Source organism: Apium graveolens, chromosome 1 (genome assembly GCF_009905375.1).
Source record: "Apium graveolens cultivar Ventura chromosome 1, ASM990537v1, whole genome shotgun sequence".
Classification (NCBI taxonomy): Eukaryota; Viridiplantae; Streptophyta; class Magnoliopsida; order Apiales; family Apiaceae; genus Apium; species Apium graveolens.
In genome coordinates this window covers 52,007,533-52,032,581 of record NC_133647.1, presented here as the reverse complement: position 1 = coordinate 52,032,581, position 25,049 = coordinate 52,007,533, and the positions used below count along the sequence as shown (strand labels likewise).

General features: G+C 36.1%; 1 protein-coding gene across 1 annotated transcript; it reads left to right on the top strand.

Annotated features, from left to right (window-relative positions):
- Window positions 1-24,076: 24,076 nt before the first annotated feature.
- Window positions 24,077-24,637, top strand: LOC141670284 (uncharacterized). The gene has a single exon (XM_074476157.1). It carries the CDS (start codon window positions 24,077-24,079, stop codon window positions 24,635-24,637), a length of 561 nt encoding a protein of 186 aa, XP_074332258.1.
- Window positions 24,638-25,049: the final 412 nt, after the last annotated feature.

The following is a 25,049-nucleotide window of genomic DNA, read 5'->3' as shown; positions in this document are numbered from 1 at the left end:
ATGAATTGATATTGCTAATGCCATGATAAAGTAATGATTCTTTTTATACTTATGATAAACTCGTTATTTGATTTCTGAGAAACCCTAATATTGATTCTTGTGATAACTTATTATTGAATCTTGTTCGACCGTTTACAACCACTTGATTGATTCATACCCGATTACATTGCCTATTTCCTTTAACACCCTATGATCTCGTAAACCCTAAGAGAACCTTTAAGAATTCCCTTGCGAAATGTCTTGAGTAACCTGAATTCTTCATTAACTTGAATACCTTTGCCTTGTTGACTAATTACCTTGAATACCTTTGCCTTGATGAATAATTCTCTTAAATACCTCGAACTTTATTTCTAATATTGCTTCAATAACTCCCAATATTGACCATTTCTTATAATTTGAATTCCTTGAACTACATTTATTTGATAACTATCCTTTATTTCCATATCCAAACTTTGTAACTGGATGTACGCATGTACTACAGTTGATATCAGACACCCCTACCTTTGTTGATTATCGTTATAACTCTTTTTTAATACTTCTTCCTTAGTTGTTGAATTATTGATATTCATCCTTGATGACCCCTCTAGTATGAGGATAGTTCTTCTTTTGATAAGAATATCATAATCCTAATCCTCTAATTGTTGATCGTAGTCTTATTGTTTGGAATCCCTTAAAGATTGATATGATTCTTTCATTCCTTAAGAACTTTTGAAATGTTATTCTTTCTGGCATCTAATTCTTATAAAAATGCAAAATGTTTTCTTGAGAATTGCCAAAGGGGAAAAATGTTTTCTTGAGAATAACGGATCTGGACTAAGACGCATGTCCTTTCCACACTTATTATTTGAGGCTTAAAATCTGCCTCGGGATCCCATCAATATTGTTTATAACCCATCGAGGTTCGACCGGCAGTAATCCGTAGCGTCATAAAATAATTTTCAGCAATGATTTGGTTAAAAAGTTTTGATTTGAATAATGATACCATGATACCATATATCTTGTTCCATGATTTTATTTTGCTTTTCTGATATGATTTCTGCTATTGAATTGCGATGAATGTCGGCTTTTGTTGGATTTTTAACGCAGCGGGGCGTGGCAAAACACTTTTACACATACAAAATCCAAATAAAAGCATATAAATCGTGAATAAAAATTCGAGGGATCGAATCTAACCTTTAAAAATAATTCGGAGACAACGATCAGAGATCCTTAGCAGTTGCTCCTCAAGTGTGAAGCACTCCACCGGTATCCACCAAGAAAACGACTTTTAGGAGGAGGAGGAGGTGGAGAGAATTTGGTTTTCTGAAACTTTTGGGTTTCTGGGGTTAGAATAAAATAGGGTCTATAATAGTGTATTTATAGGCAAAATTTTCAGCTGAAATTTTTCCATAAATAATAATATTATTATCCCATTTATTATTCTCATTAATAATTAAAACACCTTTTAATTATTAATCCTTTTTCTAAACACTTTAGAAATAATTCTCTCTCTTGATTTAATTTCCAAAAATTAAATCCTTAATTAATAATATTAAGAACTTTTCTTAATTAATTTATAATCAATTAAATCTCATTTAATCAATTATTAAATTTGCCAATTAATTATTTATTTCACAAATAAATAATTATTAGCCATTATTAATTAATTCCTCCACCATAAAATCATTCTCTTTTTATGGTGTGACCCTGTAGGTTCAATATTAAGCCGGTAGTACAAATAAATAATAATAAAACTATTTTATCATTATTTATATAAATTCTCTAATTTATTAAATATGATTAATTAATTAATCACATTTATTCTACATCGTGAGTGATGCTTCTCAACATATCGGGACTATCCGGATAATATGAATTCACTGCTTAGAATACCAAGAACCTGTCAGTGAATAGTTACCGTACAATAAACTCCTTCTACCCTACAATGTCCCGATTAAATACAAGGCATGGATCTCGTGTCAAGCCTATCTAATTCAATCACTTGCTTACCATTTACTATGCGTAGTTCTATGCAAATTAGAAACTCCTTTCTAATTTCATTCACTCTGGCCAGAGATTCCTGAACTAGCATAAGTGGATCAGCCTTGAACATTCGCTTCCTTCATTGGAAGGGGTAGATCCTTTATTGATCATACACTATCTTCGTGTACAAATTTCTATACCCAGAAGAGCCCTAATAATTGTCCCTGGAGACTAAGAACTAAACCAAAGCATAGTTCAGTGTACACAAGATGACTATGATGACCTCATGTCTAAGGATACTTGTACAACTATCACTAAGCGAACAATTGCTGACACGTGAGTGAGCTCCATCAGTTGTTCAGCTGGGCGAGTCATGTTCAGTGAACTTATTCTATAATAAGCACCTACATACTAGCTATAGTGTCACCACACAAATGTCTACGAGAACAGACATACTTCATAATGAAGCAAGCATTGTATGTACCAATCTTTGCGAATTATTAATTACCAGTTAGTAATCCTATGACTAGGAACTATTTAAGTTTAGAGTTATCATCTTTTTAGGTCTCACTATTATGATCTCATCATAATCCATAAAAAGCTTTACTCTAAACTATGGTATATCTTATTTAAACACTTAAATAGATAGAGCCCGTAATAAAAACAAAATAAGTCTTTATTAATATCAATGAAATCAAAACAAATTACATAAAAGTTATTCCTAAATCATAATTCACGATTGGACTTAGGACAGATTCCTTTCAATCTCCCACTTGTACTAAAGCCAATCACTTTGGTATCTAATACCCATCTTGACGATCAAAGTGACTTTCATAAAGTAGCTTTGTGAGTGGGTCTGCTATGTTGTTATGTATGTCAACTCTATTTCAATACAATACAAGAAATGTTATCGCGCTCCCACTAACCCTTTTGTAGACGCATGGTTCATCCACGTTTTTGATAAAATCAAACTCTTTGATCAAAACGGATGTTCCATCTACGAGAAGCTTGCTTTAAACCACATATGGTTCGCAGCAGCTTACACACTAGGTTTTCATTTCCCTTGGAAAGAAAACCATCTGGCTATTTACCAGATCTCATAGTCGTAGTAAGCAGCATTCGCAAGCAAAATCCGAACTGATTATAACATGGCTACAGGTAAAAGGCTTCATCAAAGTCAATCCATTGCCTTTGTTTGAATTCTTTTGCCACAAGCCTGGGCTTATAGGTCTCCACCTGGCCATCTGCTATAATCTATCTTTTGTATACCGTATATATAGATTCCATTCTGGATTTCATGACACTATGCCATTTCTCTGAGTCAACACTACTCATAGCCTCATTATAGGTCACAGGGTCGTCATCATCAAATGATTGACAACTCATTGTCATTCTCAATGACAAGGCCATATTATCTCTCAGGTTGGTGAGACACTCTCCCTGACCTATGAATGGGCTGTTCCACAAAAGGTTGTTCAGTCAGAACAGGTGTTTCCACTTGATCCGTAGTAGTTTGTGCTTCTTGAACTTCATCAAGTCCAATTTTGCTCCCACTGTTTCCTTCAAGGATAAACTCCTTTTCCAAGAAGGTAGTATGTCTGGAGACAAACACCCGATGATCGGTGCAAAAGTAATACCCTAAAGTCTCTTTAGGATATCCCACAAAACTACATTTTACGGATCGATATTCCAGCTTATCTGGGTCAACTTACTTGACATAAGCTGGACATCCCCAAATCTTAACGTGTTTAAGACTCGGTTTTCTTTCTTTCCATATCTCATACGAAGTTTGAGGAACAGATTTTGGAAAGCACCTTATTCAGTAAATATGCTGAGGTTTCCAATGCATAACCCCATAGGAATACTGGAAGATTTGCATAGCTCATCATGGACCGAACTATGTCTAACAAAGTTCGATTTCTCCTTTCAGATACCAATCTGGAGGAGTCTACTGGGAGACTATACCATTTACTTTGAGATAATCTAGAAACACTCCATTAAAGTATTCACCACCTCGATCTGATCGAAGAGTTATAATACTATGTTTGGTTGTTTCTCCACTTCATACTTATATTCTTTGAACTTTTCAAAGGCCTCAGACTTGTGTTTCATCAAACATATATCCGAATCCAGATCTATCATCTATGAAAGTAATGAAGTATGAAAATCCACCCATGGCTTGTGTAGACATTGGTCCACATACATCTGTGTGTACCATTCCTAGCAAATCTGCAGCCCTCTCTCCATGTCCACTAAATGGAGACTGCAATGCCACTATAAAGTGAGATTTTCATCATCCCTTTTCTTTTATTAGTTTGTTCAATCTGAAATAAATTATGTCACATACATACAGACCATTATTTAAAGCACCACGTCCATAAAGAATATTATCTCTAAGAATAGAACATTCATTATTCTCAATAATAAATGAAAATCCAGCCAAGTCTAACATGGGAATAATATTCCTCACAATTGAGGGAACAAAAGAACCAATTATTTCAAACAATAGTCTTGCCCGTAGGCATATGTAAATGAAATGATTCTACATCTTCAGCAGCAACTCTTGCTCTATTTCCCATCAGTAGAATCACCTCCTCTTCCTCAAGAGTCCTACTTCTCCTTGGTCCCTGCAACAAATTGCAGATATGAGAACCACAGGCGGTATCGAATACCCAAGTAGAAATGACATATTCACTTCTATCATGAATATACCTGAATCAGAAGCGGTAGTCTCACTACCCTTCTTCTTCAATTCTGCAAGGTAAACCTTGTAGTTCCTCTTCCAGTGCCCCACCTTGTTACAGTGAAAGCAAACAATTTTGCTCTTGGGGTCTTCAGCTTTTGGTGGAACCGGCATTTTCTCACCCACTTTCTTCTTCTTGGAAGAGTTCCTCTTCCTTTTCTTAGGATTGGAACCTTCACCAATTAGATGAACGGAACTCTTCTTAGGGGAAAAATTCGATTCCGCATTCTTCAACATGTTGTGGAGTTCAGGCAGGCTGACATCCAACTTATTCATGTGAAAGTTCACAACAAACTGCGAGAACGAACTCGGAAGCGATTGCAAGACCAAGTCTTGGCTCAGCTCCCCATCCATGGCAAAACCAAGTTGTCCAAGACGTTCAATCAAATTGATCATCTTAAGTACATGGTCATTCACAGATGATCCCTCAGACATCTTACAACCGAACAACTCCTTCGATATCTCATATCGAGCTGTCCTCCCCGCTAGATCATACAACTCTTGTAGATGCATGAGGATAGTGTGAGCATCAATATGCTCATGTTACTTCTGTAGCTCAATATTCATGGAAGCTAGCATGATGCATTGAGCAGCATTTGCATCATCCATCCACTTACGATACACAACGTGTTCATCATTATGTGCATCACTAGCAGGTTCAGTAGGCTTAGGTGAGTCAATCACGTATTCCAGCTTCTCAATCCTGAGAACAATTCTCAAGTTTCGAAGCCAGTCAGCATAATTAGGACCAGTCAATTTGTGAGCATCTAGTATGCTCCTGAGTGATAGTGCAGAAGACATAACGTACAAAGTAAATCTGTAAATGATAAACACATAACAACACTTAGCAAATATTCGATTTCATTTTAAAACACTATATGAATCGGGTCTTTATTCATAAGTGGCTCCCACTAGTTTATCTAATTTATTCAACCCTCTACATGAAAAATTAAGCATTCACAATGCTAGTGGGAATAGGGATCCTACATTCCATTACACGACCCCGGCTGTAGCATGAACCGCCATGTAATGTTCAATAGGAAGACAACTCTTGTCAATTACATCTCATGTTATTCCCTAATCAAACTTTAGCCTCTTGAATAATTGAGTCTCGGCTGTAGCACGACAAACTCAATATTCTAAGTCAAGTCTAACCCAACATTCCGTACAATTAAATCAGTCCCCAAAAGCCCACGGCTGTGGCACGTAACGACCTTTAGATTCTTATTCAATGTACACATCTCTATGTAATAGACAAGTATTTCTTATTTCAAAATCAAAGCCCTCGGCTGTGGCACGAAACGACAATGATTCAAAAATAAGAACTACTTTCTATCATGTTGGAAGGCTATGACCGACACAAGCCCGTTGTATCATTGGCCAATTACTACTTGATATTATTTAATTTTAGAGGGATTATATTACGTTACAATCATAATCATATTATAAAGAAATTCTTCCTTTTAAATTAAATATTTCAAATCAATAATCAATAATCAGATGATTTCCGGATCAGGTGGAGCATTGTCAAGAGGCGTCACTTAATAACCCTTTCTTACAGATAGAAATCTGTTGTTGACAGAATCATCCTTTCTCTCATATCGAAAATTCATATTCAATTACGTGTTTCACAAACACAAGAATCTCATGATTGTATTCATAATATTGTTCTTAAGGTTATGAAAAAATTTCACTATGCTAGGTTATCTAACAAACGCCTTATATTCATTTAAGTTCACCTAAATCTATCATCGCATGATAAACTAAGTATATATCACATATATCAACATGAATAAACATCAAGGTAGGCATGTTACATCATCTAGCACATTTTCTAAGCATTATACATCTCTATGTATCACATGAAGCATTTAAAAGCAATCAAAAACAGCTTTAAAACACTTCATGGAAATATAAACAGTTCAAAACTTTTATATAAACTAAAATTGATCGCTCCATTAGATCCGTCTCGGAAAAACGAATCCAATGGTATATTACACACCTGTGGCGCATTCGCGGAATGCGTTACACCCTTTAATGGCTGAAAAGGGGTGTAACACATCACCGGAATGCGTTACAGGGCTTGTAACGCGTTCCTGTAATGCGTTACAGCCCGACTGTCCATATTAAATTTGATTTTCTAGGAGTTTCGTAACTCCGTGCTTTTATTTGGATTTTGTATGTGTAAAAGTGTTTTGCCACGCCCCGCTGCGTTAAAAATCCAACAATGGTATCAGAGCATATAAATCGTGAATAAAAATTCGAGGGATCGAATCTAACCTTTAAAAATAATTCGGAGACAACGATCAGAGATCCTTAGCAGTTGCTCCTCAAGTGTGAAACACTCCACCGGTATCCACCAAGAAAACGACTTTTAGGAGGAGGAGGAGGTGGAGAGAATTTGGTTTTCTGAAACTTTTGGGTTTCTGGGGTTAGAATAAAATAGGGTCTATAATAGTGTATTTATAGGCAAAATTTTCAGCTGAAATTTTCCCATAAATAATATTATTATTATCCCATTTATTATTCTCATTAATAATTAAAACACCTTTTAATTATTAATCCTTTTTCTAAACACTTTAGAAATAATTCTCTCTCTTGATTTAATTTCCAAAAATTAAATCCTTAATTAATAATATTAAGAACTTTTCTTAATTAATTTATAATCAATTAAATCTCATTTAATCAATTATTAAATTTGCCAATTAATTATTTATTTCATAAATAAATAATTATTAGCCATTATTAATTAATTCCTCCACCATAAAATCATTCTCTTTTTATGGTGTGACCCTGTAGGTTCAATATTAGGCCGGTAGTAGAAATAAATAATAATAAAACTATTTTATCATTATTTATATAAATTCTCTAATTTATTAAATATGATTAATTAATTAATCACATTTATTCTACATCGTGAGTGATGCTTCTCAACATATCGCGACTATCCGGATAATATGAATTCACTGCTTAGAATACCAAGAACCTGTCAGTGAATAGTTACCGTACAATAAACTCCTTCTACCCTACAATGTCCTGATTAAATACAAGGCATGGATCTCGTGTCAAGCCTATCTAATTCAATCACTTGCTTACCATTTACTATGCGTAGTTCTATGCAAATTAGAAACTCCTTTCTAATTTCATTCACTCTGGCCAGAGATTCCTGAACTAGCATAAGTGGATCAGCCTTGAACATTCGCTTCCTTCACTGGAAGGGGTAGATCCTTTATTGATCATACACTATCTTCGTGTACAAATTCCTATACCCAGAAGAGCCCTAATAATTGTCACTGGAGACTAAGAACTAAACCAAAACATAGTTCAGTGTACACAAGATGACTATGATGACCTCAAGTCTAAGGATACTTGTACAACTATCACTAAGCGAACAACTGCTGACACGTGAGTGAACTCCATCAGTTGTTCAGCTGGGCGAGTCATGTTCAGTGAACTTATTCTATAATAAGCACCTACATACTAGCTATAGTGTCACCACACAAATGTCTATGAGAACAGACATCCTTCATAATGAAGCAAGCATAGTATGTACCGATCTTTGCGGATTATTAATTACCAATTAGTAATCCTATGACCAGGAACTATTTAAGTTTAGAGTTATCATCTTTTTAGGTCTCACTATTATGATCTCATCATAATCCATAAAAAGCTTTACTCTAAACTATGGTATATCTTATTTAAACACTTAAATAGATAGAGCCCGTAATAAAAACAAAACAAGTCTTTATTAATATCAATGAAATCAAAACAGATTACATAAAAGTTATTCCTAAATCCTAATTCACGATTGGACTTAGGACATATTCCTTTCAGCTTTCACCCTATCTTGATCCTTGATTCTTGAAAGCCCAAACCTTTCTTTATAACCTTTGTATAGCCAAAGATAGAAATATGCCACCTAGAGATTTAAAAGTAGAATGCCTCAGATTTTGCTATTCTTATTATTATTGCTTTATAGAACCGCTATGTAGTTACTTGCAAAGCTTTTATGCTTATTCATATTTTCTTTACTCTAACCATGGCAGTTAAGAAAGAAGATGGCCAGACTTACGCGTTCAGATTGTATAAGCATTCCTGGCAGTCCCTACCGTGTCATAGGTTTCCAGATGCCAGAGCAGGTAGCAGTGAGTGTGAGCATGCGTAGTAGATGGAAGGATTCCTTAAGTTGGTTCAGATACAGTGGGTTATCTATCTATTCCATTTCGGAATCGAATAAATTGAATTCATTAATATTTTGGGTTGTAAAATATTTACTTTGGTTGGTAGTTGTAATCTTGTCTCAAACTTAATCATGTGTAGATCCTGTTAGTTGTTAATCGGAGTTTAATATATCTGTTGATATTATTAGTTTAATGGTGTGTGAGTCCTTATTTCCTAACTCCGAGATTGAGGTCGTCACAGGTTTGGTATCAGAGCTACAAGATCTAGTCCCTGAGACCAGTTAGGATAAAGGGTATTTGGGAAATTATATTGCGAGAGTGTTCGACTCATATAGAGTTGAGTTAGACTATTAGGTATAGTCTAAGGGAATAGGATAAAAGCGTGAATAGAGTTAGGGCTTTGAGTTAGTTGGAGGTTTATTTAACCCTAATATTATTTAGTGGCTTCTATTTTATGTCTTCTCTCAGGACCTTAGTTCAGACGATAGCGGTTTTAATTCAGTTTCTGATTGATGTTGATACTTAGGTTGTTGTTAAATATCAAAAGTAGTATTAATACAGATGATTGATGTTGATTTCAGTATAGGATGTTGTGAGCATCAAAGTTCGTATTAATATCTAATTTGATATGACATCAAAATAAGTATTAATATCAAGAGTTGAGAGCTTTGGTGGATAGATTAGCTCGTGAGTCTAGGCAGCAGATTTCAGTGTTGGTCGACGAGTGGATAGTTCATGTTAAGATGGTGGAGCAGTTTTCCGGAGGAGATTGGACGAGGGACCGTCCACTAGTGATGCAGATGCTGAGGCTCGGAGGGTTTATAAGATCATTTGTTCGATGTAGTCCGTATTGAGAGAGATCTTGGATAGTTAGATGGTGATGACCATATAGGACCTTTGGTGGAGAAGTAGTTGTCTATGTTGTTGTATTATGTTTAGTTTCCTATGGTTGTAGTCAGTAGAGGCTAGGTAGAAGTTGAGGGTAGGAAGGGGGATGTTTTCCAGTTTTCCTCTATTTTATCCAGCTGTATCATTGTACCTTATGCCCGAACTTATTGTACCTAAACTTCTTTATTATGCACTATTGAAGCCTTATATAAATATTTCGCCTTGTAAACCCTGGAAATCTTTATCAACTCTTTTATATACCATGTTTCTAAATACCTTGCAAATCATATCTTGTACCATGTGAGGACCATAACTGAGGAGCGAATTATGTAGTAATAGGATTGCATGTGCAAGTGGGTAAAGCTTAAAACCCACAAATGGTTTTAAAAAGAATCTTTATTATTATATATACTATTGTTAGATATATTTGATAATGTCATGGCTAATATAATTTATGTTTAGATTTCAGATCTTACTTAACAGGACAAATCAGTACTTAACTGTTGATCAGTACTTATACTGGAAGTCAGGACTTAGGGATATCAGTACTTATATTATCAGGAGATAATCATCAGAAGTTAGATATCAGAACTTAAGTGCTGAAGGACGATCAGATAAGGACAGTAGCTGATTAAAGGAAAGAAGATCAAGATAAACATAAGAAGAGATATGCATGAAGAAGGAGTTCCGTGAAGAATGGAATACTTGGATGAAAAGATATCTGATTGATATATTTTAGGAAGCAGAATTATATTCCATATCAATTAGCGATTATCTTGTAACTGTGTAGTATATAAACATAGACATAGGGTTTACACTATAAATGTTATCATATTCGAGAAGATTATTCATTGTAACCCTAGTAGCTTTCGTGATATTTGTTCATCACTGAGAGGTAACAGTTCTATACTGTAACAGAGTTTATTGTTTCAATAAAGTTTGTTTTCTGTTACTTAAGATATTAAAGTTCGATTTGATTGTATTATACACTGTATTCACCCCCTCTACAGTGTGTGTGACCTAACAAGTGGTATCAGAGCCTATCTGTTAACACACATACAGTTAAAGATCCAAACACAATCATGTCTGACACAGAAACTCCAACTAAACCTACCAAAACTGAGGAACCACCAAAGACACAAATTCAGAGTCGGTATGAGACCATCAGAGTTCCCATACTGAGACCATCTGAATATCCCATATGGAAGGTAAGGATGACCATGTTCCTGGAAGCAACAGATCCAGAATACCTTGATAGAATCAAGGAAGGGCCTCACAAACCAAGCAAGCTTGTTGTTGCAGTTGCAGGTGAAGCAGCAAAGACTGTACCAAAGGAAAAGAGTGATTATACTGCTGAAGATATAGCATCAATTACTAAGGATGCTAAGGTACGACAATTACTGCATAGTGACATTGATAATGTAATGTCAAACAGGGTAATCAACTGCAAGACTGCTAAGGAGATATGCAATGCTCTGGAAACAAGGTGTCAGGGAACTGACACAATTAAGAAGAACAGGAAGACAATACTCACTCAAGAGTATGAACACTTTGACTCAAAGACTAATGAGTCATTGAATGATTTATATGATAGATTTGTCAAACTTTTTAATGATTTGTCATTGGTTGATAAAGAGTATGATCTTGAAGATTCAAACCTTAAATTCCTGTTAGCTCTTCCTGAATGCTGGGATTTGAAGGCAACAACAATAAGAGACAACTACAATCTTGATGAAATAACTCTTGATGAAATCTATGGAATGCTCAAGACTCATGAACTTGAAATGGAACAAAGAAGCAAGAGGAAAGGAGGAAAGTCAAGGACAGTTGCTCTTAAAGCTGAAAAAGAATCCCCCAAAGCAGCTTCCTCAAGGAAAGACAAGGGTAAAGCTCTTGTTATAAAGTCTGATACTGAGTCATCAAGTTCTCAAAGTGATGATGACTCAGATTCTGAAAGCTTGCCTGAGACTGATGCTGATCAGGAGATGATGAAGCTGTGTGCTCTTATGGTGAAAGGAATCACAAAGATTGCATACAGGAAGTTCAGGAAGGGAAAGAAGTTTTCCAGGAAAGGCATAAGTTCTGATAAGAAGAATTTCAGAAGATCTGAAGGCAGAGGAGGAAAGTCTGACAGAGGAGATTATACCAATGTTAAATGCTATAACTGCGGTGAGAAAGGCCACATATCTCCTGATTGTAAAAAGGTAAAGGGTGATAAAGGCAAGGCTCTTGTCACAAAGCAGAAAAGCTGGACAAACACCTCAGACTCTGAAAGTGAGGAGAACTATGCATTAATGGCAAATGCTGATAAAGAAAGTGCTGAGAGCAGTTCTGAAGCTGCTGAAACAAAGGTACCTTAGACTACTTATGCTTTTCATACTGATGATATTAATGAGTTGAGAAGATATCTTAAAACCATGTTTGTTAGTTATAGAGATCAAACTTTAACATGTGAAAGATAAACTTCTGAAAATCTTGCTTTTAAGAAAAGAAATGATTTCTTAGAAAAAGAGTTAGTCATGTTTCATCAAACTCAGAAGGATAGAGATGATGCTTTCTATGTTAGGGATGAAGTGCTAAAAATGAATGAATCTCTAAAAACTGAGTTAGAAAAGGAAAGAGAGATTATCAGAACTTGGACTAATTCTGGCAAAACAACTCAAAATTTGCTAAGTAGTGGAAACTGGAAAGAGGGCTTAGGTTATGGAGAGGATAAGAATGATAAAGGAACTGAAGAAATTAAGCTTGTTGTTAAGCAAAAGCCAAAGTTAAAACCTGTTAAGTTTGTAACTGTAAAGTCTGAAAATGAGAAATCAGAAGTTAAAGAGGAATTAACTTCTGACAAACTAAAACAGGAAAAGACAGCTGAAGTAAACATAGGCTTAATGACAAAGAAGCAGCTTAAGCATAAGCTGAAAGATGTTAAGAATGCAAATAAGGTAAAATCACCTAGGAAAAATAGGAGTGGAAAAGAAGGTGTGAATAAAAGCAATAATTATAAACCTGTTCCTGATGCTCCTAGGAAAACATGTCATAACTGTGGAAGTTCTAATCATCTGGCTTCTTTTTGCAGGAAGAATAAGAATATTAACTCATTACCTTCAAAATCAGGAGTTAAGAGTCAGTCTGTTAGATACAAACCACAAAATCCTTGTTTTCATTGTGGTAGTTTATGGCATTCCATTTATACTTGTAAGGAATATCATAGTTTGTACTATGATTATTATCAAATAAAACCTTCTTTGAAGAGAGTTTCCATTGTTCCTTCTAGTGTAAATTCTGATTTAAAGTCTGATAATGTATGTTCTGAAAAGAAAAATGTTAACATAAACTCTGATGCTAAATCCGCTGCAAATGTTAACAAACTTAATAAGACCAAAGGATCCAAGCAAGTCTGGGTCCTTAAAACTAATAATTAGTGGTCTTTGTGATTGCAGGGCAACAGGAAAAATATTCTAGTTCTGGACAGTGGATGTTCAGGACATATGACTGGAAATAAGGCCCTGCTATCAGACTTTGTGGAAAAAGCTGGCCCAAGTGTTTCCTATGGAGATGGCACCATTGGAAAAACATTGGGATATGACAATATCAATCTTGGGAATGTCATAATTAAAGAAGTAGCTCTGGTCTCAGGACTTAAACACGATCTGTTGAGTATAAGTCAAATCTGTGACAGAGGTTATCATGTTGATTTCTTTGAAGAATACTGTGAAATTGTGAGTAAATCTAAAGGCAAAGTTGTTCTGAAAGGATACAGGCGTGGTAACATTTATGAAGCTAAGCTTTCAACAAGTACTGATGGTTCTGAAATCTGTCTGATGAGTAGAGCATCAATTGAAGAAAGCTGGAATTAGCACAAGAAACTCTCTCATTTAAATTTCAACAATATAAATGAACTGGTCAAGAAAAATCTTGTGAGAGGACTGCTAAAGTCAGTATTTGCTCCTGATGGCCTTTGTGATTCCTGTCAGAAGGCCAAACAAAGAAAATCTTCATTCAAGAGCAAGACTGAATCATCAATTCTTGATCCTTATCATCTACTATATGTTGATCTATTTGGTCCAGTGAATGTCATGTCTATTGCAAAGAAGAAATATGCATTGGTCATAGTGGATGAGTTCACCAGATACACATGAGTGTATTTCTTGCACACAAAAAGTGAAACTGGATCTATCTTGATTGATCATGTCAAACATTTGGATAAATTGATCAAAGATTCTGTGAAAATTTTAAGGAGTGATAATGGCACTGAGTTCAAGAATTTGATAATGGAAGAGTTCTGCAAAAACCATGGAATAAAGCATGAATTTTCTGCTCCTGGAACTCCACAGCAAAATGGAGTTGTTGAAAGGAAGAATAGAACTCTCATTGAAGCTGCACGTACAATGCTTGAAGAAGCAAAGCTTCCAACATATTTCTGGGCTGAAGCTGTGCAGACTGCTTGTTTTACTCAAAATGCAACACTTATTAACAAGCATGGAAAAACACCATATGAGATGGTGAAGAAAAAGAAGCCAAATCTGAAGTACTTTCATATATTTGGATGCAAGTGTTTTGTTCTCAAGACTCATCCTGAACAGTTATCCAAGTTTGATCTAAAAGCTGATGAAGGAATCTTTGTTGGATATCCACTTTCCACAAAAGCCTTTAGAGTCTATAATTTGAGAACAAAAGTGGTCATGGAATCTATCAATGTCTCTTTTGATGAAAAGAAGATTACTGGTCTTGAAGATTTCATTGATCATGATCAGCTGAGATTTGAAAATGAAGACTCAAATTCTGATACTGAAAATCCTGAAAGTCTAAGTCCTGATACTGTAAACTCTGATAGGTTAAACTCTGATGTTATTGAAACTGTGGTGACTACGTCAAAGGAAGATGCACCTATGCAGGGGGAGCATACTCAAGATCCTACCACATCTCAAGAAACATCAGAACATACATCTGACTCTTCAAGTTCTGATTCATCAAGTTCTGATAAGCCAAGTTCTGATAGTGCTGAAAATCTAAATACTGAAGAATCCAACTCAGAGAGCATAGTTTCAGGGCGAGTATCAGATAATGAAAATGAAGACAACATGAATCATGGGGGAGCATCCAGTTCTAGAGAAAACTTTCCATCTGCAAGGAAGTGGAAAAAATCAGATACACCTGATTTGATAATTGGAAATCCTGATGCAGGTGTCAGAACTAGAACATGTACTTCACATGAATGTCTCTACAATTCTTTTCTCTCAGACTGAGCCAACGAAAGTGGAAGAAGCTCTTCAAGATGCTGATTGGGTGCAAGCAATGCAGGAAGAGTTAAATGAATCTGAAAGAAACAAAGTCTGGACCCTAGTGCCAAGACCAAAGAATAGATCTGTTGTTGGTACAAAGTGGGTATTCAGAAACAAAACTGACAGTGATGGCATAATTATAAGGAATAAGGCAAGGCTGGTTGCAAAAGGATATTCTCAACAAGAGGGAATTGATTATGATGAAACATTTGCACCAGTGGCTAGGTTAGAAGCCATAAGGATATTTTTGGCTTATGCTGCTCACAAAAAGTTTACTGTCTTTCAAATGGATGTGAAAAGTGCTTTTCTCAATGGAGAATTGGAGGAGGAGGTATATGTTGAACAACCTCCAGGCTTTGTAGATTCCAAACATCCAGATTATGTCTACAGGCTTGATAAAGCACTTTATGGACTTAAGCAAGCTCCTAGAGCATGGTATGAGACTTTAGCTCAGTTTCTTCTGGAAAGTGGATTCAACAGAGGAACAATAGACAAAACACTGTTCTACCTCAACCATGGAAAGGACTTACTTCTGGTCCAGATTTATGTTGATGATATTATTTTTGGGTCTACAAATGACAAACTTTGCAAGAAGTTTGCCAAACCAATGTAGTCAAGATATCAGATGAGTATGATGGGGGAACTTAGCTATTTTCTGGGCCTTCAAGTCAAGCAGAATGAAGAAAGCACTTTTATTTGTCAAACCAAGTACACCAGAAACTTGTTGAAGAAATTTGGAATGCAAGATTGTTCAAGTGCATCCACTCCCATGGCCACTGCAACAAAACTGGATAAGGATACTGGTAAATCAGTAGATATTACTGAGTACAGAGGTATGATTGGCTCTCTACTCTATCTAACTGCTAGTAGGCCTGATATCATGTATGCTACCTGTCTTTGTGCAAGATTTCAAGCAGATCCAAGAGAACCTCACTTAACAGTTGTGAAAAGAATCTTTAAGTATCTTAAAGGAACAGCTGATCTGGGATTGTGGTATCCTAGAGAATCAGATTTTAAACTAATAGGTTACTCAGATGCAGATTTTGCAGGTTGCAAAATTGACAGGAAAAGCACAAGTGGAAGCTGCCAATTTCTTGGAGGCAGATTGGTTTCTTGGTTCAGTAAGAAACAAAAGTCAATTTCTACATCAACTGCAGAAGCAGAGTATATTGCTGCAGGAAGCTGTTGTGCACAGATTCTTTGGATGAAGAATCAGTTACTGGATTATGGGTTAACATATTTCAAAATCCCTATTTAATGTGATAATCAAAGTGCTATTGCTATGACAGGTAATCCAGTTCAACACTCTATGACAAAGTATATCAGCATCAGGTACCACTTCATAAGGGAACATGTGGATGAAGGTACAGTGGAATTATACTTTGTTCCAACAGATCAACAACTAGCAGATATCTTCACAAAACCACTGTGTGAAGCCACTTTTACAAGATTGGTAAATGAACTTGGAATGATTTCAGGTTTTTTCACTAAATCAGCTTAGTATTGTTCTGTATTATCAGACTTTATGATCAGTACTTACTGAATTTAATCTCTTTCTGAGATTACTCGCTAAATGTTTTGAAGTACTGACTGTTGTCTGATATATGTTTCTAAACTCTGATAAGTGATTTGTCTGTCTAAGTAATAATTCAATCCTATGAGGATAACTGTGCTAGATACTGACCTAGTAGTCTTGAATAAACAAATGATCCCATGTAAGAAGTAATTATTTCTGTGGAAATTTTATGACACAAGAAAATTCTGATAATTGAGCTTAGTTGAGTTTACTTTGTTTATCTTATTACTAAGTCACAAATTAGAATAATGCTACTCATCTGTTAAGTTCTGATACTAGTAAAACTGCTGAATGTACTTAGTGCTGATAAACCTCACTTATAAAAAGAAAAAGGATCAAAGAATAAAAATCAGGTACTCCTTTGAGATCTAGAGCAAAAATGTGGAAGGGAAGAGCCAAGTGCATTGCTGGTATTAAGTAAATATGCATTAGAAAAGCAAAATATTTTCTTGGTGACTTTTCACACTCTATGATTACTGGAGAAATACTCTGATAATAGCATAAATTCTGATAAGCAGTCGTGACTCACTTACACTGAGAAGCCAATGTAAAATAGAATTTAAAAAGAGGCATAAAATTAGCACAAAATAGTTGAGGTGGACTCAAGCATGAACTCATTCATCAGTAGGTTTCAGGATAATGACAGCTCTTTAGCAAAATTTTAGTTATGCCTTATTTCTAAGATATACTGAAGTAAATCAGACTTTACTCTTTGTCTGCTATTTAGCTTGATGCACACACTAATCACTCCATCTAAATGATGAAAATTACTGTGGTGGTCTATGTTGTTTTAGATAAACAGTCATTGTGTCATTTTGCACTAACTCTGAGGACAAGTTCTGGTTGCATATTCTGACGATTAAGTTCTGAAGAGTATAACTCAGCACTTGTATGAGGATTTACTAAGATAGGCATTCCTTTTTCGAGTTAAGAAATTATGTTCTGATGACTGTTAGTTCTGAAATAAGTCTAAGTTCTGATATTACAGTCTAAATTCTTTACTTGACTTATCTGTGGATAAAATTTGATAACAGTCTCGGTACAATCTAGAACATGTGAAGTGGAAGATTAATAGTCACTATGGTTAGGATTAATGGTACTCGTACTTGAACAGTCAACTTTTACTTGTGTCTTGTGCGCATTAAACCATGTTTTCTCTTTCCAATGAATGTTATTCTTTTTCCAAGTCTGGGGAGACGAGGTAGAATTAATTCTACCTGTCAGCATTAAAAACCTTTGTGTCTCCTGGAATTCTCTTGCCTATATAAACAGCCTCTTCACATCAGCCTTCCCATCACATTCTTTCTCATAAACTTACCTTCATACTTTTTCTTTCAAAAACACAGTGGTCAGATACAACATGTTTTTGAACTACCAAAACTTCAATATGGAGCTAAGCTGTGCCGAATGGCAGCAGGAATGGCACGTCACGGCCATTCTTGAGGAGATATGGGACTCTGTCCCACAGGAGGTACTGGCCCACCTCCTGTTCTTTTATATGGACTACCATCGCCATCTAGAGCGATTGGAGGAGGAAAGGCTGGAAGCTCTCCGCTAGCAAGAGCGAATCATCCGACTCGCCATTCTGTTTGTCGAGAGTAGGAAGAAGAACTGATTTAATCTCGTCTTCTTCCTGTTTTTCTTCATCATCAGCTTTGTCAGGCTTCTTAGCTAGGACTAAAGCTGTTGATGTTAGGTTTCGTAGCTTAGGGAAATCTTGTATAAGTACTGATGTAATTTCCATTTCATGAATGTATTCTCTTGATATATTAATGAAATCTGTCTTTATTTCAAGATTTTGTCTCTAAGTTATTTTGTAATGCATTGATAAATCCTGATTGATATTCTGATGACCATATAAATTTTGTTTTAATTTAAGTTCTAACTTTCCTTTATCAGTACTTACTCATTTGATTTATCTTGGTCATTTTAACTTGATTTCTTTTCAGAATATTAATGATGCAGTAAAAAATAATTAAATAAGTGGGAACGGTTTCAATTTTGAATTAAAACTGTTTCACCTTGATTAATGGACTATCTAGGTAAATGGAACGGTTTTTCCTTGAAAACAGGCAAGTGGGCAAGTAATGATTCATGTTTTCTCGCGCTCAGTAACTATCCGTTATTACTGCATGTCTGACAGGTGTCCAACGGTAACATTTTTTTTGAGTATAAGTACGACAGAGAATGGATTTCATTAATCTTTTATTTCCTTCATACTTTTTCTCTCTACTTGCTTTTACTCTCTCTTTCTCTCACGTTGGTTTTTCATACAGATATTTTATCAAACACCTAACAGGCACTTTTAAATCTCAATTTTTCATATGGCACCTAAGGATTTAATCATTGATGGAGCTAAGTTTGTTCCAAACAACTATGCTGCAATTCTTGATCATGCTGAATCTCCATCTGAATTGCATTTTGTGCAAGATCTTCTTGCACACAGTGAGATTGGGTATGCACTGACCCAGCCTTCAGTCTTTTCGAGCCAACAAGTTCTGACGTTTTGGCGGACTGGGCATTTTGATGATGGTGGTAAACATGGCACTCCCAGTATTGTTTTCGAAGTGGGTGATTCATCTTATGCAGTCACTCCTGGTACAATACGCAAAGCCCTACATCTCCCAGAAGGTTGTACTTTTTCAATTCCAGAAGAATCAGCTCTTCAGGAGTTAATGGCAAATTTGGGGTATGAACGGAGTGTGGCAAAACTTGGGCAGTTGAAACGGGCTCATATCAGAAGAGAATGGAGCTTCTTCTTCGACTGCATCACCAAAGCTTTTGGGAACAAATGTTCGAATTTTGATGCTATCCCAATTCTGAGTCAGCACATAGGGTATGCTATTATCCATCAAACTCATTTTGATTTTGCAACTGGAATAATTGGTTTTATTGGGGATAGGATGACAAAGGATAGGAATGTTATCTATTTTGCTAGATTCTGTCAACTTATATATACTTTTTGTACTGATGAACCTCAATTAATAAGTTCCTCAACCTCACCTTTTAGAGTTGCAAAACGATACTTTAATGACCTGGTAAATGCTGATACTAAGAAATCAGTGGTTAGACCATTACTGATTCCTCAGTCTGTAAAACAGATCTTAGTAAATACTGATCCTCATACTTATAGATCTGTTTACTCTGATGTCCAACCAACCACAAACACCCAAAAACCATCATCCTCAGCACCTACCACTCATTCTACTCAACCTACCCTCAGGACATATCTCAAATCCTATCTCTCCACTTCACAGACTGAACAACCTCAGCCTCAGTACCTACTGTGAAGCCTTCTTCCTCCAAGCCAAAGAGGACAAAAACTGTTCCTCAAACACCTCAAAAGAGAAGGAGTATTACCTTGAGAGATGAATCTGATACTGAGGAACAGGTTCCTTCTTCAGAACCTGTTGTAAGTGAAGCTGAGAAAAAGACTTCTCAGATGGATTCTGGAATTGGGGGATCTAGGCTTCTCAAAAGGCTTAGAAGAATGACAGTTCCTGACACTCCCAAGGAATTCAAATCCACAAAGAGATACCAGAAACAGAGGGCAAAAAGGCCAGTTTCAGATGATGAAGAGGAAGCAGCTAAGGAAGGGGATCAGGTATCTCTGATCTCACAAGATAGGGAATTTGCTCCAGTCACTTCTTCTCCATCAACTCCATCTAATGAAGCTGCTACTGGAAAGGCCAACACACCATCTGTGTCTCCTGTTCAAAAGTCTGTATCTCCTGTTGATCCAGGCCTAAGTGCTGAAATTGATATTCAGAATATGGTTGTGCCTGACATACTTTTCTTGGAAGCTCCACCAGCAACTAATCCTTCTACAACACCTGTTCCTGATGTTATTCAAACTCCAGAGTTATCAACAACATCTTCTCTGAATCATGATGCTGATGATCAGACTTTAGGTGAGCATCAGGATTTGCCTGTTGATCAGAACTTAGAACAAGATCAGCAATTAGAGGATGCTGAAGTCTCTATTGCTACTCACACTGTTGTCTTATCAGAAGATACTGATTCTTTAAGTTCTGATGCTGCAAATGCTGGAGATACTGGTGATGTTGCTCCAACTGCAAATGCTGAAATAGCAGGTCCTTCAGGACATGCTCCTCAATAGACTATTCTAAAGTCTGAACCGGTTAAGAAGTTTGTAACCGGAGAAGCACCAGTACCTTGGAGTCAAACTCCTGCAGGTCAGGAGTGGACTAAGGAATGGAACTCAGTTTCCTGTGTTCCAACTGAAAAGCATCTTGCTGAGCACTTGACTAAAGCTGATGCAATGTTAAATTCTGATGATTTCAAAACCCAGCTTAGAGTCACTGCATTGAGTACTAAACATCTATAAGGTCTTCATTCAACTACTCATGCAGAGCTCCACAAGATTCAGGAGAACTTTATCAAACAGGAACAAGTTTGGAAAATTGATAAGAAAAAGTTCTTCCAACCTACCATTGACAGGATTGCTTATATTGAGAAGACTCAAGATCATCAACAAGCTCAGATTGATGAAATTCTGAAAAATCAAGCTTCTCAACAATCACAATTAACTGAAATCCAATCCTCAGTGGAATTGCTTATCTCTCTTCTACTACCTGCTGATGCCAAAAAGGGGGAGAAAGTAATTAAGTCCAAATGCAAGACTGACAAGACACTGGCAGGAAAGGATAATGAAAAAGATGATCAAGGAAACTCTGGAATGGGTAGAGGTCATAGTCAAGGTAGAGGATTCACATCAAGACAAGCTAGTCACAGGACAAGTTCTGATACTGAGAACAGAATAAGTTCTGCTACTGGTAAAAGGATAAGTTCTGATGAACTTTTAGATCTTGATGAGGAAATGTCAAGATAGTTATTTCTTCAGGAAAATCCAGAAATGGACTTGGAGAGTTTAATGAAAGAAGAAGCCAGGCTTAAATCAGAGAAAGTCACATCTAAATCTGAAGCTTCTGGTAAAAAGCCACTTCCAAAACTCAAAGGCATTGTGATCAAAGAAAGGACACTTACTGAAGCAACATTGGCTAGATCACAACCGCAGATAGATCCAAGATCCAAGGGTAAAGAAAAAGTTGGTGAACCTATCAAGGTTTATGTGCCTCCTGAGGATGAAGAAATTACTGATGAAAAGGATAATCTTGCTTTGACTTCAAGAAAAGTTCTTAAAACAACCTCTGACATGGCTCAAGTTGTTCAGAGTCAAGAAATTGTAAGTTCTGATATTCAGAAGAAGCAAGTAACCTCTGACATAGCTCAAGTTAACTTGATATCAGAAGATAGACTAAAAACAATCCTACCAGGATTCACTAAAGCAAAACAGACTCAACCTTTGAAGACTACTGTAAGTGGTTTTGAAGCAAGAGTAGGTACTGGAAAGGAAGCAAGAGATAAAAATGGATTGGGAAGTGCTGATGAAAGGAGAATACATAACACTACCAATGATCCAACTTCCTTGAGTGAACCAGGTATTGGAGCAACTCCTGAGAGATTGAATCAACTAGAATCTGTACAGATGGTTTACCATACCTACTTGAAAGAATACATCATGTTATATTTCATGACAGATGGTAGAGTTTATCATATAAGACAAAATGCCATTCCATTGAAGTATTTTGAAGAATTGGAGCATGTACTTTTCTTACTTCAAGTGGATGACAAAATAACAGGGACTGCTGCAAACTATTTAAAAGAATAGATTCAGAGACAGAAAAGGCTTTATTCTGTTAAGTCTGACAGCACATATGTTCCAAAGTACAGAGATCACAATGGTGATATTGTTGATATGAAACCTAATACTGCACATATCAGAACATATCTTGGTATTAAGGGACTTGAATTCAATCTGGAGTCTGACAAAGCCTATGTCATAAGACTAGATCAGGAGTTGAGAAAAGCAAAGATCATTGATCTCAGAGCTGCAATCTTTCAAACTGGTGAAGATACTGCAGAGCTTAAAGATGCCAAAAGGAGAATGATTAATGAACTCAGATATGCTGAGAAATGTTTGTTGAAGAACTATCTCAGAACAACTCCTGACATTAGAGAGATCAGATGATGAAGCCAAGTCGAAGATCTACAACTACTTAAATTCTGATATTTGTACAGACTAAAGTTGTTATCAGAAGTTAAATATTGGTAAAGCTTTAAGGACTGTAAGTTGTAGTTATCTAGTCTAATTCTCATGCATTTGTACTTAATATTTTTGACATCATCAAATATCTGTTAAACTTGTATATTATGCTAATTTACAAGTTGGGGGAGATTGTTAGATATATTTGATAATGTCATGGCTAATATAATTTATGTTTAGATTTCAGATCTTACTTAACAGGACAAATCAGTACTTAACTATTGATCAGTACTTATACTGGAAGTCAGGACTTAAGGATATCAGTACTTATATTATCAGGAGATAATCATCAGAAGTTAGATATCAGAACTTAAGTGCTGAAGGACGATCAGATAAGGACAGTAGCTGGTTAAAGGAAAGAAGATCAAGATAAACATAAGAAGAGATATGCATGAAGAAGGAGTTCCGTGAAGAATGGAATACTTGGATGAAAAGATATCTGATTGATATATTTTAGGAAGCAAAATTATATTCCATATCAATTAGCGATTATCTTGTAACTGTGTAGTATATAAACACAGACATAGGTTTACACTATAAGTGTTATCATATTCGAGAAGATTATTCATTGTAACCCTAGTAGCTCTCGTGATATTTATTCATCACTGAGAGGTAACAGTTCCATACTGTAACAGAGTTTATTGTTTCAATAAAGTTTGTTTTCTGTTACTTAAGATATTAAAGTTCGATTTGATTGTATTATACACTGTATTCACACCCTCTACAGTGTGTGTGACCTAACAACTATGTTATCGTATTACTAAATAATTTCTCAATCAAGATTGTAAAGAATGGTCACATCACCAAACCACCAATCAAAAACTCAAACCTAAGACCAAGAACTAAACCAAGATACTTCTATGATGAACCAACTTGTTCAACTTTTACAATAAAATGTAGCCCCTAAAGTCGGAAACTTCAAACATTTTCAGCCCGTGCATCCCCAATAATTTGTAGGATTGGTAGAACCAATCAAAGCTCAGTCGTGGTTGAGAGAAATGGAAAAGCGTTCGAGTTGGAGGAAGTTAAGGATGAGAAAAAGGCGCGGTACGCAAGTTATTACCTTTAGGTTGAGGCAAGTTATAGGTAGAAATCTTCAAAGGCGCTGCTTGAAGGAAAAGTTATAATCTGGGAGAAGTTAACAGAGATGTTTTAAAGAAGTATTTTCCAAATTATATGCAAGTCCAGTCTGAGATGAGGTTTCTGAATCTGAGACAAGAAGACGTGATTTGTTTTAAGTACAATCAAGAAGGTCACTATACGACGGAATGCCCAAGTGAAGCAGGGAAGCCGAAATTGACTAATTGAAAGGTGGGCCATATGCCAAGGAACTGTAAGGAGCATGTTCAGACGGCGAATGTGCTTAGGATTACTGGACCATTGCCCTCTGCAGCACCAGCAGCTCAGCCAAGGGCAAGAACGTTCAACATGACAATGAAAGATGTTGTACAGAATGCGGATGTGGTGGCAGATATGCTTGATATAAACTTGGTAGAAGTTAAAGTGTTAATGGATTCTGGAGCAACTAGATCCTTTATTGCTGAAAGTGTTATTTCTATATTAAAGTGTGTTGCATACCCTCTCGAACCTAATTTGATTAGAGAAGTAGCGAATCAAGAAAGGGTTACTGCCAAGAGAATCTGTCCCATTTGCGATCGGGTTATAGAAGGTCAGCACTTTTCCGCTAACTTAATTCTTTTTAAGTTAGGAGAATTCGACGTTCTATTAGGGATGGATTGGTTTTCAAACCACTATGTACAAATTGAATGTAGAAGCAAGAAAGTGAAATTAGAGACCAAGGATGGTATTGAAGTGATATTCAAAGGAAAGAAGAAAGAGAAGAAGTTTCTAATGGCTATACAAACGAAGAGACTGTTATGACATGGGTGTGAAGCGTATTTAGCACATGCGAAGGATGTAGAAAAGGAGTCCTTAAGGATTGAAGATATTCCGATATTTAAAGATTTTCCCGATGTGTTTCCATATGAATTACCTGGACTACCTCCAAATCGAGAGGTCGAGTTTACGATTGATTTGGCTCCTAGAACGGAATCAATATCGAAAGCTCCCTATCGAATGGCGCCTGTCGAGATAAAAGAGTTAGCAATATAGTTGCAAGAATTGCTGGATAAAGGAGTTATTTTCCTGAGTGTATCCCTGAGGGGTGCACCAGTGCTATTTGTAAATAAGAAAGATAAAAGTATGAGGCTGTGTATCAATTATCACGAACTGAATGAGTTGAGGAATAAGAATAAGTATCCTCTACCGTGAATCGATGACTTGCTTTGATAAA